The sequence below is a fragment of the Gymnoscopelus microlampas genome (assembly GCF_963454915.1).
Source record: "Gymnoscopelus microlampas genome assembly, chromosome: 4".
NCBI lineage: Eukaryota > Metazoa > Chordata > Actinopteri > Myctophiformes > Myctophidae > Gymnoscopelus > Gymnoscopelus microlampas.
The window spans coordinates 23,660,228-23,674,070 of NC_139941.1; the positions used below are offsets into that span (position 1 = coordinate 23,660,228).

Genomic DNA, 13,843 nt, shown 5'->3' on the forward strand with positions numbered 1-13,843 from the left:
ATATGTGAGTAATAGCAATATTGGTTGTAAACCGTTAACTACTAATGACCTACGGTCAGTGGTGTTTGAAGGATTTGCATTTCAACCACATAAATGAAATGGCAGTGACCAAATGCATTCATAAGTCGCAAGCCAAGCAGCAATGACTGCAGGCTGTCTCCGCTGCATATTCATAACAAGGGGCTGGGCCCATTTCTAATCACGCATTCTCTGTTTTACATTTTAAACCCCATTTCTAATAACTTGAACATTGAGGTGCATTGTTAGCATTCAGTGTACATGTACATTTACAAGCATTTAAGATGCTGATTGCCAGGATTTGCACAATTTCTCTTCTCAAAATACAGCTTTGTAAAAAAAATATTATTTTATGTAATATATTTAGCTAATACTTTACCAAACAAATTAATGTGGTACACTAAAATGTAATTTGAATCATACAATTATGAAAATATGTTTACTTAAACTAGCACATCATCTATTTTCAACCTTATCTTCATATAGTTGGTCCTCACTAGTGTTCATTATATGATGGAAAATGTCCATCTGCTCACTCTGCGTCTCATTGGTGGGATATGGACACTTCAGAAACCTGCCATCATCGCTCAGGTTTCCAAGCTGATAGAAACTACAGCCTTTCTTTTCCTTGGAAGTTTATCCTGAAATAAATGCCATTGTTGTTGCTTTAATAATAATAGTACAACGTTTTAAATATTTTCTATTATTACCAAACCATATGGGGCAAAACAACCTGAGACATGAGTGACAGGGTATGGGGTGGCAGTACAGTACAGTACCATCAAAGGGAGTTGAAAGTAGTAGACCTAATCTAGAGGTGTACGGTTGAGATGGTGGGAGTGTTGCACTGTTGCTTCTACTAAGGCGGATGGAAAAAGCTAAATTGGAATAAGTAGTAATATGTACAGATTCAGCATCAGTCATAGCAAGCTAAAGATCATTTCACTCCCAAATGTTGCAAGAAATGTGGGACAGTGTCCAGTGAGGTGAAAGGTAGACATTCAAAAGAGGGTCAAAGTCAAAAGTGTGTGTGTGTGTGTGTGTGTGTGTGTGTGTGTGTGTGCGTGTGTGTGTGTGTGTGTGTGTGTGTGTGTGTGTGTGTGTGCGCGCGCGTGCGTGCGCGTGCGCGTGCGCGTGTGTGTGTGCGTTTAGCTGATCCATACTCCGGATCAGAGGGTGGCGGTAATGCACAAAAGAACTGGATGCCAACCGCCGTAAAACAATAACAAGAAGAACAAGACTAGTACCTTCTCGCTACCCGTAGTAAGTATCAGTGCCCACATGCTAAACTTATAGCTAGCAGTTCTCCAAGAAATTGCTTTCAGTTTAACTAATTCAATGTCAGTTAATTGTAGCTGCAAGTTAAAAGTGGAGGTATAAACATAAAGTCATATGACTTCAGTCCTATTAACGAATAACGCATAGGCAGCGTTTAGGTTCTTCACGGTGGTGTCTAAGCTACCAAACAATGTAAGAATCCTGAGCCAACACAGCAGCCTGTCTGACTCAACATATTAACAATAAACGGTAAATGACCTTATAAGTATTTGGCACTGAAAGTACGCTGCCGGTTATAGGTTTATTATCGCTTCCTGTGAACACTATGTTAATGGTAAAATACTAATCCGCATTCTGTACTCATGTTGGAAGATAATGAAATGCATGATTTAGACTCTAAATTGTAAGATTAGCGTTTAACTTCCTATAAGAATTGTGTGCTTGATATATGAAGCATAAACTTCATATATGAAGCTAGTACATATTTTTCACTCTTCATACCAGTAACCTGTAAGCTGATTGTATGACATTCTGTATAGTAGTGTGTATATCTGTCTGTCTGTCTCTTATATGTCATCATGATTTGTGTGCATGGGGATCTCATTTTAAACAAACTTAGTGCTTAATGAGTCTCCCAGTTTAGTAGACCTTGTATTGTGAATTTGTACTTCCATGTACTGGTGTTCTGATGTCTTACTAAATAAAGTACATCAATCAATCAAGCAAGCAAGCACAAACGCACTGTTTTCTAGTTGATCAGAATGATGCTCTCTAGCATAACACAACAGCATCGAAAATGACTGACCTCGTTTTAATATATATGGAACCAAATGAACAATAACGCCATTCCACCAAGGTCTATGGGGTCAAGGTTGGCAATACAAATGAGTAATTTATTCCATTTCCATAAATTAGAAGATGACGCCATATATGAGCCACAATAATAACACAGTTGTTGTCTGCAGTGCATGTTCACCGCATGAGCATTCAATAGGGTATGTTTATGTTAAGTGAATGGAACTAAATGTAAAACAAATGTTATTCACAGGTGAGAGAACATGGTTGTGAATCTCTGCCAGACGCATTTTCAGACCACAGTGCATTGTAACAAGGTATGATGATGACACATTGCAATGTTACTTAACAGGCACAGGCTAAAGGTGAAAATAAAAGCCAAAAGTGCAACATCTTGAGGGACAAGATGATCTTGTCCCTCAAGATGTTTCACATCCCACACTGTGTGGGAGACAGATTCACAGTTGACCTTGCCATGTTCTTGTTTATGTTTGATACACTGAATCTTGGCTTTTTTCTCTCTCTGCCATCGGTGACATTCATGCTTTCAAGGCGTTCTTTTCCCCTGGTGTATATTCTTGAATGCTCCGATCCTTATAATGCATTAGCTGAATGGTAGAAAGTCCCTGATTTGTGTCCTGGCCTAGTTATGTCAGGGACACATCATCCTACTATAATTCTAGTAACCTCTGTGCGTTTGTAGTGGTGGTGAATGTAGTGGTGGTGAAGACACCCGGTTCTCCTCACTGGCTGGACCAATTGCTCTGATTTTGCACACAGCCATTGACCATTACCATCTGAACACAACTGTGAAGCCCGTTTTTCAATTTCATCAAATCACAGCTTCTTATTAGCGTTTTTGTGTCAAACACTGTCGCCATGGTTACGGGGCTGCCCAGCTATGGGACGAACTGCCTCCCGGGTTGCCAGATCATGTGCGCATATCCCCCCACGGCTGCACTGCGCCGACCGGGTATGGTCTAGTCATCATACTATAATTCTAGTAACCTCTGTAGTGGTGGTGAGTACGTGAGTGAAGACACCCGGTTCTCCTCACTGGCTGGACCAATTGCTCTGATTTTGCACACAGCCATTGACCATTACCATCTGAACGCAACTGTGAAGCCCGTTTTTCAATTTCATCAAATCTCAGCTTCTTATTAGCGTTTTTCTGTCAAACACTGTCGCCATGGTTACGGGCCTGCCCAGCTATGGGACGAACTGCCTCCCGGGTTGCCAGATCATGTGCGCATATCCCCCCACGGCTGCACTGCGCCGACCGGGTATGGTCTAGTCATCATACTATAATTCTAGTAACCTCTGTAGTGGTGGTGAGTACGTGAGTGAAGACACCCGGTTCTCCTCACTGGCTGGACCAATTGCTCTGATTTTGCACACAGCCATTGACCATTACCATCTGAACGCAACTGTGAAGCCCGTTTTTCAATTTCATCAAATCTCAGCTTCTTATTAGCGTTTTTCTGTCAAACACTGTCGCCATGGTTACGGGCCTGCCCAGCTATGGGACGAACTGCCTCCCGGGTTGCCAGATCATGTGCGCATATCCCCCCACGGATGCGCTGCGCCGACGGGTATGGTCTAGTTGACATAACACACTTAACCCCTAACTGCTCCCCCCTGAGACGAGAGATCATCATAACCATCAGCTGGGTAAAGATGAAACCAAATTTCCCCCACAGGACCAACAAGGTCTCCCTTTCCCTCCCTCCCCACCCTCACTGCCTTCCCCGTTCCCCGTCATATGTTTTCTCATCATATGGTCCACAGCAAATTGTGTCCGAATCTGTACCTTGCTTCCATGCCATGACTTGACTCTTTTGTTGTCAAGTGGTGTATCAGTATGGCCTACTAACCTAGATACTAAATGTTAACAATAAAATACCTTTTAATTAACTTGTTTTCACTGTACATGCCAAATTAACAAAACGCTTGATTGAGCAAATAGGGGATAATGTTTAAAAAACTGCTAAATCCTGAGCGTCAATTTAACTCAGTGTAAAAATGTACCCCTGGTGCTTACAGTTACTACAATATGTCACGATGAATTATGATGAAGAATGTTATGTCTACGCATGTTTTCTTGGTCAGGGTTTTCTGTTCCGATAAATACCATTTTTATTGTCTCTCTTTGACATGCACATATGTACAGTTATGTGCAGACGGGTATGACGTCACCAACCTCCTGTCAGCCGACCCCGCTGTCCGGAGGCGGGGCTTTAAGCTGGAATACTTCCTGCGTCCACCTGTGCAGGTACATGATGCTGTCTGTTGTACTTTTGTACAGTTTTTCTTTTAAGATACTGCTCGTTGTGACTGCTGGTCTTCGATCATAACATTGTATTATCATTAATGTGTCGAACGATTCACACCGTTCTCTCAGGTGACTCTGAAGTTTGGCATCCAGGTGGAGCTGTGCCGAGTGGATGTGGAGCTATGGTCATGGGGCATGGACCGAGGACAGGCATGCAAGAAGCTGGAGATCAGTACCAGCTCAGATCCTCTGGCTCCCCCATGTCAGGACTCTAAGCAATGCCAGCAAGAGGACCAAATAAAGACTGTGGGCCAAGGCCAGCATGGGAAAGCCCAGACCCAAGAAAGACACCTGCAGCATTTAAACAGTAGGTCTAATGGACAGCAGTGGAGCCATCAGGCCAAACAGTGGAGAGAGCATGGCCTTGAGGAGCCCCAACAAAGAGGCTGTGGTGCCAGGCAGCATAGGGCCCCTCCGCAACCTCAGTCAAACATTGAGACCAGTCATGCAGAGCCAGAGTTTAAACTAATGGGCCGCTGTGAACTCAGGGAGGAGACCCTGGTGTGCTTCTCCCACCCGCACTTTCGGCCCCGGACGCCGTTTCTCTCCCCTCCCCCGCCACAGCCTGCCGTCTGCCGGCAAGAACAGCTGTGGAGCAGGGGTGCGCCGTCACTAGGCTCTGTGACGCAGCTTCGCGTGACTGTACCGTGTGGCGGCGCTGCCTCAGCGCTGGGGCTCAAGGCTCTGGCGGTGTGGGCACAGCCTGCTAGATGCTGCTCTGCAGCCGAGGTAGAACGGTTTAAGAGTGCCCATGAGGCAAGCCAAAGACCGCTGCCATCACCTAGGTTTTGTGCTCCATCTATGAATCAACCAGCACATATACTGCCGGCAGCCACTCCTCCTAGGTATATTTTAACTTTCCTTGACAGTTCATAAATGTTGTATAAGTGAGTGATTGCACAGGTTTTGTAGTGTGATGTTTTGAAAGATGCACAGCCTTCATCCACAAATGATGACTAATGATTCATTTTTACATTATAATGGCCCTATTCCTGTATTTTCTACTTTGGCATTTGTAAAATATATTGTAATTTAATTGTGTTCACCTCTAAGTACATATTTAAGTGTGTATGAAGGAGATTTACTTGGCAGTGATGTGTCACTCACTTTTCTATTGGTTAATACAATGAATACACTGGATTCACTGCCTATTGTAACTGTTACCATAGTAATGTCCTGTTCACTATGTTGTGTGACTGCAGTTGTCCGTCAGTCCCAGAAGAGTTCCTAGACCCCATAACCCAGGAAGTGATGTCACTGCCAATGCTGCTGCCCTGTGGCATGTCGGTGGACAACACCACCCTGGAGGAGCAAGAGAAGAGAGAAGCCACTTGGGGTCGCCCCCCCAGCGACCCTTTCACAGGGGTTCCGTTCACTGCAGCCTCCCAGCCCCTCCCCAACCCTCAACTCAAGACCCGCATTGATCGTTTCGTCCTGCAGACGGGGCTGGGCCTGAGAGAGGGGGCAGTGGGCAGACGTGGGGAAGGAGAGAAACCCCTTGCGTCCAGGCTCTTGGATCATACGGTAGAGGGAGAAGACAAGGACGCCAGTAGTAATAAAGGGATAGTCAGCCGTGCCATCATCAACCATGATGTTAGTAACAGACACAATGGAAACGGCATGGCAAATCCTCAGCCAGGTAGATCAGGGGCTGGTCCTCATACCAAAGATATTGCAGACTCTCTAAGACAAAAGAAACGAGAACGAAGTGGGAAACCCAAGGAAGCCCCACCACCCACAGACACCTTGGTCAGGTCTTGTCACACTGACAACAAGCAGCTGTTACCTGAATGCAAAAGAACAAAAATGGACAACGTTTCTGGTGAGTAGGACATAAAGAAGAAGTCAGCCCAATGTAGGTTCTGTAATGGTGAATTTACATACGCATGCGACACGCCCTTTACATTCTGTCTCCTCCTCTACAGCTCCGAGCAGCAGCTCTCATGAGCAGCGCTTGTCGTCCAGCTTGGATGAGGCCCTTGTCCTGGCACTGCGTGGTCGACCGTCCTTCACCTCACACTCCTCCCAGTCGATTGGGGTTACCGTTGATACTGACACGGAGCCGGAGCCATCTCACACCTCCCAGAGTTCAGCTACAGAGTCGCCAACAGGTAGGATCGGTTTGGGATTAAGACTGTGTCTGTCATGTACACACAATATTTCAAAGTTTAGCTGTCACAGCTAAAAGCCCCTTTCCCATGGAGGCAGGGAATAATCTGGGTATTGTGGCCTCAGGCTGTTACGATCTCTACTCCTAAACCCCATCTCCTAATACCCTCCGACGAGTGGCACTGTCTGGGTAAAATGGGTAATATTGGAGGGTCTATGTGGAACTAACTATAAAAAATGTTTTCAAACGTAACAGGATATCTAATGTCTTATGCCTGTTTGCCGGGTTAACTCTATTCCAACACCCAATTTGTTTGTCAAATCTTCCACTGTACATCTTGGTTGAGGTCTGTGCTTTACTGAGCTCAGGAGTTTCTTAAATACACAACAAAGGATGTATTGGTCCCTTTCACATTTCAGAGAATACCTCTGATGTATGGAAATTAGATGGCCATTAGATAATGGCTTGGCAAGTAATGAAGTGAACTTTCATGAACAGGGAACAAAAATCAGCTCAGGAATTTAAATTACAGTGGCCCCCATATCATCTATTCGTTCCTGAGATATGACTGATTCTTTCATTTTGACCACGACCTAAATATTAACCATCTCTGCGGTGCAGCCAGCTGATCCAGGTAGGGTAATAAATAATGGACTTGAGTGATAATAAACGTCCAAATTCACTCAGCCGACAGTCGGCAGACAACAGCAGGGATCCCACACGTTGGGGGTGATCTACTAAGTGTGTGTATTGGTGGGATTCGTGCTTTGCGGAAGTCATCAGGAGCTGATTGGGCATGTTAAATCTGGACCGTCGACTGCCGTTGGTCAAGCTCAGGTCAGTCAGCGTTATAATTGTAAGTAGGAGAAGGGGTGTAGGGTGGAAGTCCCACAGAAACGAATAAACAGTGGTCTGCACTGCAAATACAAAACCATAACATTATACACTATACCGTACAGTAGGTATATTGTCTGATAGGAGAGTTACTCAGCCACAGGGACAAATAACTAGTTATTTTATCTGAAATGCAACTTTGTAGGAGAGTTGCAGGCTGTTACTTCATTAATAAATTCACTGCAGTTTATATTTAGGTGTATTTATTGCCAATTACACTTTATCCAGCGCACTTCCGGTTTCCTTGAACACCTACACTTCCGGAGTCCATGACTGGATGTTGATTTTGTGCTTCCCCCGCAGAATGCTAATTCAAGCAAAAGAGGTCAGAGGACCTAGTCATTTAAGTGAATTTGGGCTGTGACATGGCTGAATGTTGTTCACAAACTGCCATGATTTGAAGTATTGGAATAGTCATAATTGGTCCTAAATTATTTAACCACAAATAAAAGGCATTATTCCTTGTTTTTATTTTATTTGATGTTTTAATAGGTTCCATACAGTATAAGAACGTCCTTATAACTGAGCAAATACTGCTCTGAAAGCCTCTGGGTGACCCATTATAATCAACAGTGTGGCTGTTAATAGAAGAATTGGAACATTTCTTTAATTAATGCAGTGCAGGCTATTCAGATTTCTGTGCAAACCTTCCGAGTCAATGATAAAGTTCTCCCTCTCTTCTTTCCCAGGTGAATCAAAGTGTTCTCAGTGTTCCTGCTCCCTCTCACAATACGCCACATCTACGTCCGTCTACCGCCTACGTTGTGGTCACTTTCTATGCCGCCCCTGCCTACACAGGATGTCACGGCCACTAAACACTATTACTTTAGAAACGCCCAGTCACATATTGTGCCCAACATGCCATAGACATGCCCCCTGCAGTGACATCATACGTGTTCATCACTAACGGATCACATTCATCCGAGATCTGACAGCATTCCAATGCAACCAAGACCTGAGAAGTTATCGAACATTATGCTCTAAGGTGGAGATAGAGTTGAAGACTTGAATTCCTCAAGTGTATATCTATGCCTCATGTTTAGAAAAGGTCTGTAAGGTTACTTGTTTGCTAGTTTCATTTGTATTTTCTCTTCTCTGTTTTGTATATTAAGTGGTAAAACAAAACCTCATTAAACAATATAAAATATGTATGCATATGCTGTGAGACGAGTCCATGTCTGCCTTGGGATTTTGTGATAAATGCACATTATTATTGCAATATATAGTTATTATAACTATACAAAAGGGTTAATTATAACATTGTCTATTTCAGCACTCATTTCCCAATACAATGGCAAATTCTTAAAAAAACACATTATACCAGGTGTCCTTATTTTGGGCATGTCATTACACTTGAAAACCTCCCGTTTTTTGTATATCCCCCGACTCATTTTCAAAAATTGAGCTAAAGTAGCTCTAGATCTACAAGCTCACAACATGTCAAGATGCGATGTGTTTGAGCTTGTAAATGTACTATTTTTTGTTTGAAAACCACTGCACTGTAGGATGTATGTATTTGTGGCTATTTTTCCATTTGTGTTCTTCTTTTGATATTACTAGAAAGGTTCTCATAGATTCTGCATAACCAACAGAAAATAACCAAAGAAAACAAACATTGTTCACGTCCCTCTCCTTTTTGTCTCTTCTCGGAGATGCACATGCAATTGCAGACTTGCATGTAGGGTTGTTATGCAGTGACGAACATTTTGTTTAGAAGTGGCTAGCACTGTGGCATGTGGATTTGTGCAAATATAAATGGTTCATGTACCTAGCATTGCAGTGAATTTCCTCAATTTCGACTATTTTATATATTGTATGCCACAGGGTCCTGATTTTCTTTTCTTTTTTACTTTTGCCTGTAAAGTGGAATGTCAGAAAATGTGTACAGGTTCAGAGAGGTGGAGAGCAAACATGATTGTATTGGTTTTCAACCGGCACAACAGCATAAAGGTTTATATGTTGTTTCCATGACAACTTGATACTTAACCAAGGTCGTGATCCCGCATCCGTTTAGTAAGAAGACTGAAAGCAATCCATAAATGTGTCACAATTTTCATCAGTGACATCATGGGAACAGATAAATTATCTGATTAGGACCGGGTAAAGGGACCTCAGGAAGTTTATTAGAGACGGATTCAGATATAAATGAAAGTTAAGTGATAACCTAATTATAGGTTGTGAAATTACATGACTGAATACTGTCCACAAACTGCCATCAAATATTGGAATAGTCAACAAATAAAAGGACTTTGCTGAATGAGGCGAGTTTAGTATTAGTGTGTGTGTGTGTGTGTGTGTGTGTGTGTGTGTGTGTGTGTCTGTGCGCACGCACGCCTGTGTTTAAGAGAACATGTTATGTTTTGTAACAAATCTACTTATATTTCTTGAATCATCGCACCTCAGTGTTATCTGTTAAATCACATTATTCTCCTCCCCACTTGCATTCATGGTCTTCTGTGCAATTTTATGTAGCATTTACCAGTTTATCAGCGTTATAATCTGAGGAACATAAGCCACTGCATGCAAAACAGTATTGACATTGAAAATAAATAATTGACCTAGACATGTACTGTATGTCTATTTGAAATTCTGATCTTGTTTTGTGCCTTTCCCCACCAGAATGAGATCGTTTTTCACATCCTGTCATGTTTTAATGCCTTTGGTGTCAGAGATGCCATCCATAAGCCCATGGGTCTCACATCTCAGCAAGCTGTGTGTGTTGTCAGGCTACATCTTAGTAAACACATGCACTCAACAGCTAATTTAGCCCCCTTAATCAGTGCGCTCATTGGAATAAATCTAATTAGTTGTCACTGAGTTCAATTAGTTGTTCATCTTAAGCCGCCTTTTGTGTGTGCCATCATGCCACCCATTAGAAATGTTATGCCAAACTAATCGTAGCACAGTCTTGAATACTGACTAGCCATCTTGTGCAGCCAGGTTAGGTACATTGTTGTTTTCGTGTGTATATTTGTTTGATGGAGCATATCTTATGCTGAGAGGGATGTGGCGTGACCTCACTCACTTTCACACAACCTCCCAGCCACCCCCTCCCTCCCCTCCACTACGTGTGTGGCTGTCTTTGCGCCTTGAGGAACAGAACAAGATGACACTGACGTCAAATGTGACAGTCATATGGTTTGTCAGAACACATCCATCTGCCTATAAGTAACGGGTCCGAGAGAGGAAACTGTATAGTTGCACTGCGCTTTTATCCAGACCAGCAGCCACAATGCCTCATTCCCTGTCTCCACTGTGCCTGTTGCTGGGACTCCTTGCACTGTCCTCTGCCTGCTACATCCAGAACTGTCCTCGTGGAGGGAAGCGTGCGCTACAGGAGACTGGACTCAGACAGGTAGAGAACTCTCATTTATTGTTCGTAGCACGACGGTGTCACTTTCGAACTGATACTTTAAGTTATAGATCTGTTCTTTTTTGTGAAAGCTCTCCTTTCCTCTTGTTATTTGTTTTCTATTTTACACATTAGAGGTTATGAAACTCAAATGTCACAGATTTTAACTTGAGAGGTTGTGATTGCAGCCAAACATGATGATGCATTTGTGTGTCACAAACTATTCTGTTATAACTGCTGCATATCGTTAGATTTGACTCGGTCAGATACAATATTTTGAGGAACTTGGTCATTTGAATAAATGAAACATGACAAACAGTATGCTGCAGGCTAGTGTAAAGTACTTAGAGACTTAATATAGCCTAAATTCTGACAATGTTCTGTTCCAGTGCAAGTCATGTGGTCCTGATGACAGGGGCCGTTGCTTTGGCCCCAGTATCTGCTGTGGGGATGGACTGGGCTGTTTGCTGGGCTCCCCTGAAACAGCTCATTGTGAAGAGGAGAATTACCTGCTCACTCCCTGCCAGACGGGAGGGAAACCCTGTGGATCTGAGGGGGGGAGCTGTGCTGCCTCAGGACTCTGCTGTAACTCAGGTAGGCCTAATCTATTGTAATCACCATGAACACATTTTCTGTCATTGTGCACTTCTTAAAGTGTATGACTAATGTTTCCTTATCCTTTCCTTTCTTCTCCATACATCTAACTTGTGTCTGACCTGTATATTCTTTCATTTTTTTGTCAGAGAGCTGTGCTGTAGACTCTGACTGTCTGAGTGAGGACCAAGTATTCGAACCAGCGCACAGCGTCACAGGGAGCTCACCTGCACAACTGCTGCTGCGCTTGCTACATGTGGCCACCAGAGGGCAGACTGAATATTGATTTGATACCCCACAGGTTGTCCACAAAAACACAGTGGGTTCCTAGAAGTGTCCTAAATGGAAGACCATCATATATGCCAATGGACATAGATTATCTGAGTGCTTTTTAGGGAATCATGGCCTAGCCTGTCTCCACTTTATTCTCATTCCTAATCCCTATACTATTGTGTTGTATTTGTAGGGAATGGGTAGGGTAAGGGAAAAATAAATATATCGCCAGCTTGTATAGTTATTGGCTATGTTGGTTCACTGTTTAGGGCAGCTGGGGATGAAGAATAGTTTTTTGACATGGGGGGGGGGGAAGAAACAGCATGAACACTTAAAATAAGAAGCCAGCTAGAATATTGAAAACGGCATTGTATTTTTCACTTACACAGAAATGCAATGCACATACACAGTAGCCCACTGTAAACATTCTTTTTATGTTTGATGTAATATCTAAGATCCCAGTACTACAACAATCTGAGATGAATATGTTGACCATGGTGTTTGAAGATTGTTAATGAATATTCTGATTGATACCAGACAATTCTTGAACACATAGCCTACCCATTGTATATATGAAGTGCTTTATATGAACTAAAGCCCAAACACACTGTGAAATCAAACCTACCACCTGATAGGCCTACAATTATCGAATTAAACACTGCTAAATCTTTACTGATATGATCTTGTAAGAAATGCGGAGTGACAATACAAAATATACCACTGCCTAAATATCTGTTGTCTGTTTTTTCTTTTATTGCGCAACGATTACGGTAATTACACCTTAAACAAACGGTTGAATATTACTGGCAACCATGTTACTGGTTTGTCTTGTCTGCCAGGACTTTCCCTCCACTAATCCAGAGTTTTTATGCGCACACAGTTCTATGAGCAAGCTCCACAGATAAATCAGTTTTTGAGTTCTTTATCTTAGTAACTGTCAAGTCTAATTTCAATCAGTGTGCATTTCTGTGTCAATTCGACACAATGTTCTCTGCAATGACATGTCAAGTCTCATATGCAATACATTTTCACAATCTTATGCTTGAACATTTTCCCTTGCTGAAACCTGATGTCTGCGACATTGCTTATCTGAAAGAAGTTGTCTTTTATCCATCACTAATCGGTTTAAATCAAATGATGCCATTCTTTCCGCTACTGTGGACATACAGTGCGCTTGGGAAATTGTTAAATAAGATAAATAATCTTCTCTTTGTAAGAGAAGGCTATAAACCATAATAAACCATAGTAATTGTGTACAATTATTTCCCACACTTTCAGTTGTCCCAAAGGACTATTGAAGAATATGGAAAATAACTGTAACTGCTAGGGTACTTTGGGACACTTGATGTCCTGAAGTATGCATCCTGCACATACAGATATTTAAAGGGTTAGTTACGTAGTAAATGCAAAAAAAGAATGGAATGATGGTCTAATGTGTAGAGAGGCCGTCTGGTAATTAAAAGGTCCCAGGTTGGGCCCCTGGCCTGTTTGTGTCAAGTGCCCCATGAGCAAGACACTTAACCCTAACTCTGCTTTATTAATAACGCCCACTTCTGCTAATAGTTAGGATGGGTTAAATGAAGAGGACACATTTAACTTATGTGCGAATCTTAATGTATTGTGACAAATATGCCCTTTCCCCCTTCCTTTTCCAGAAATGAGGTGTGAGTCAGACCTACAGCAATCTGGGAAGCCATCAGCAAAGAAATGAAAGAAAATCTAATTCTGTCGTGAGAGATTAGACCTACAGTAACTTTACCTGTTTCAAAACAAACATGACAAGTACGCAAGTCAATCAACCATGGTACAACAAATAGGCTACAATTAATTTTATTCTGCTGATGTATTTGATGTATGTGTCAAGGTATGTCTAGACATACTGTACAATTAGTTTGTTTTGCTGAGGTTGGTGCACTACACTACACTGAATAATGACAGTAATATGATAATGAGTCTAACATGGGTAAATAAATGTGAGTTATTTATTGCACTTGTTTTAACGTGTTCATAGAGGGTAGTAGCATACTGTTGCATTGCACTGTATTATGGTCACAGGAGGTCAGTAAAGGGGCACGCATGTGAGGAACAGGGAGCTTTGTGAGGGGGCAGGGTGGGGGTTAGATAGCAGGTGTTTCAGTCTCAGTCTCTTTAAGGATGTTTAGCTTTTACAGTATTTATTTAGTAGTTTGAGACTTTT

General features: G+C 42.4%; 2 protein-coding genes across 5 annotated transcripts; both read left to right on the forward strand.

Annotated features, from left to right (window-relative positions):
• The first annotated feature begins 1,304 nt into the window (after positions 1–1,304).
• On the forward strand, positions 1,305–9,649 carry ubox5 (U-box domain containing 5). 4 transcript variants are annotated; one of them, XM_084054606.1, is made up of 8 exons: positions 1,305–1,545; positions 2,345–2,408; positions 4,262–4,363; positions 4,493–5,268; positions 5,626–6,172; positions 6,203–6,245; positions 6,349–6,534; positions 8,117–9,649. In XM_084054606.1, exons 2-8 carry the CDS (start codon positions 2,355–2,357, stop codon positions 8,332–8,334), a joined length of 1,926 nt encoding a protein of 641 aa, XP_083910732.1. In that variant the 5' UTR covers positions 1,305–1,545; positions 2,345–2,354; the 3' UTR covers positions 8,335–9,649. The 4 variants fall into 4 exon arrangements, with proteins under 4 accessions (XP_083910732.1, XP_083910730.1, XP_083910731.1 ...); XM_084054604.1 differs by having other exon boundaries at positions 5,626–6,245; XM_084054605.1 differs by having other exon boundaries at positions 1,305–1,488; positions 5,626–6,245.
• A 1,007-nt stretch (positions 9,650–10,656) lies between these two features.
• On the forward strand, positions 10,657–11,659 carry avp (arginine vasopressin; the record flags this gene model as incomplete). Its single annotated transcript, XM_084054936.1, has 3 exons — positions 10,657–10,782; positions 11,169–11,373; positions 11,523–11,659. The coding sequence occupies exons 1-3, from the start codon at positions 10,660–10,662 to the stop codon at positions 11,657–11,659; spliced, it is 465 nt and encodes a 154-aa protein (XP_083911062.1). The 5' UTR covers positions 10,657–10,659.
• Positions 11,660–13,843: the final 2,184 nt, after the last annotated feature.

Excerpts from the sequence above, each read along its gene's own strand:
- ubox5 (XM_084054604.1), top strand. The coding sequence starts at position 2,355 with ATGGTTGTGAATCTCTGCCAGACGCATTTTCAGACCACAGTGCATTGT. Across the intron at positions 5,269-5,625 it reads CCGGCAGCCACTCCTCCTAG|TTGTCCGTCAGTCCCAGAAG; the intron begins GTATATTTTAAC and ends GTGTGACTGCAG. Across the intron at positions 6,246-6,348 it reads AAAAATGGACAACGTTTCTG|CTCCGAGCAGCAGCTCTCAT; the intron begins GTGAGTAGGACA and ends CCTCCTCTACAG.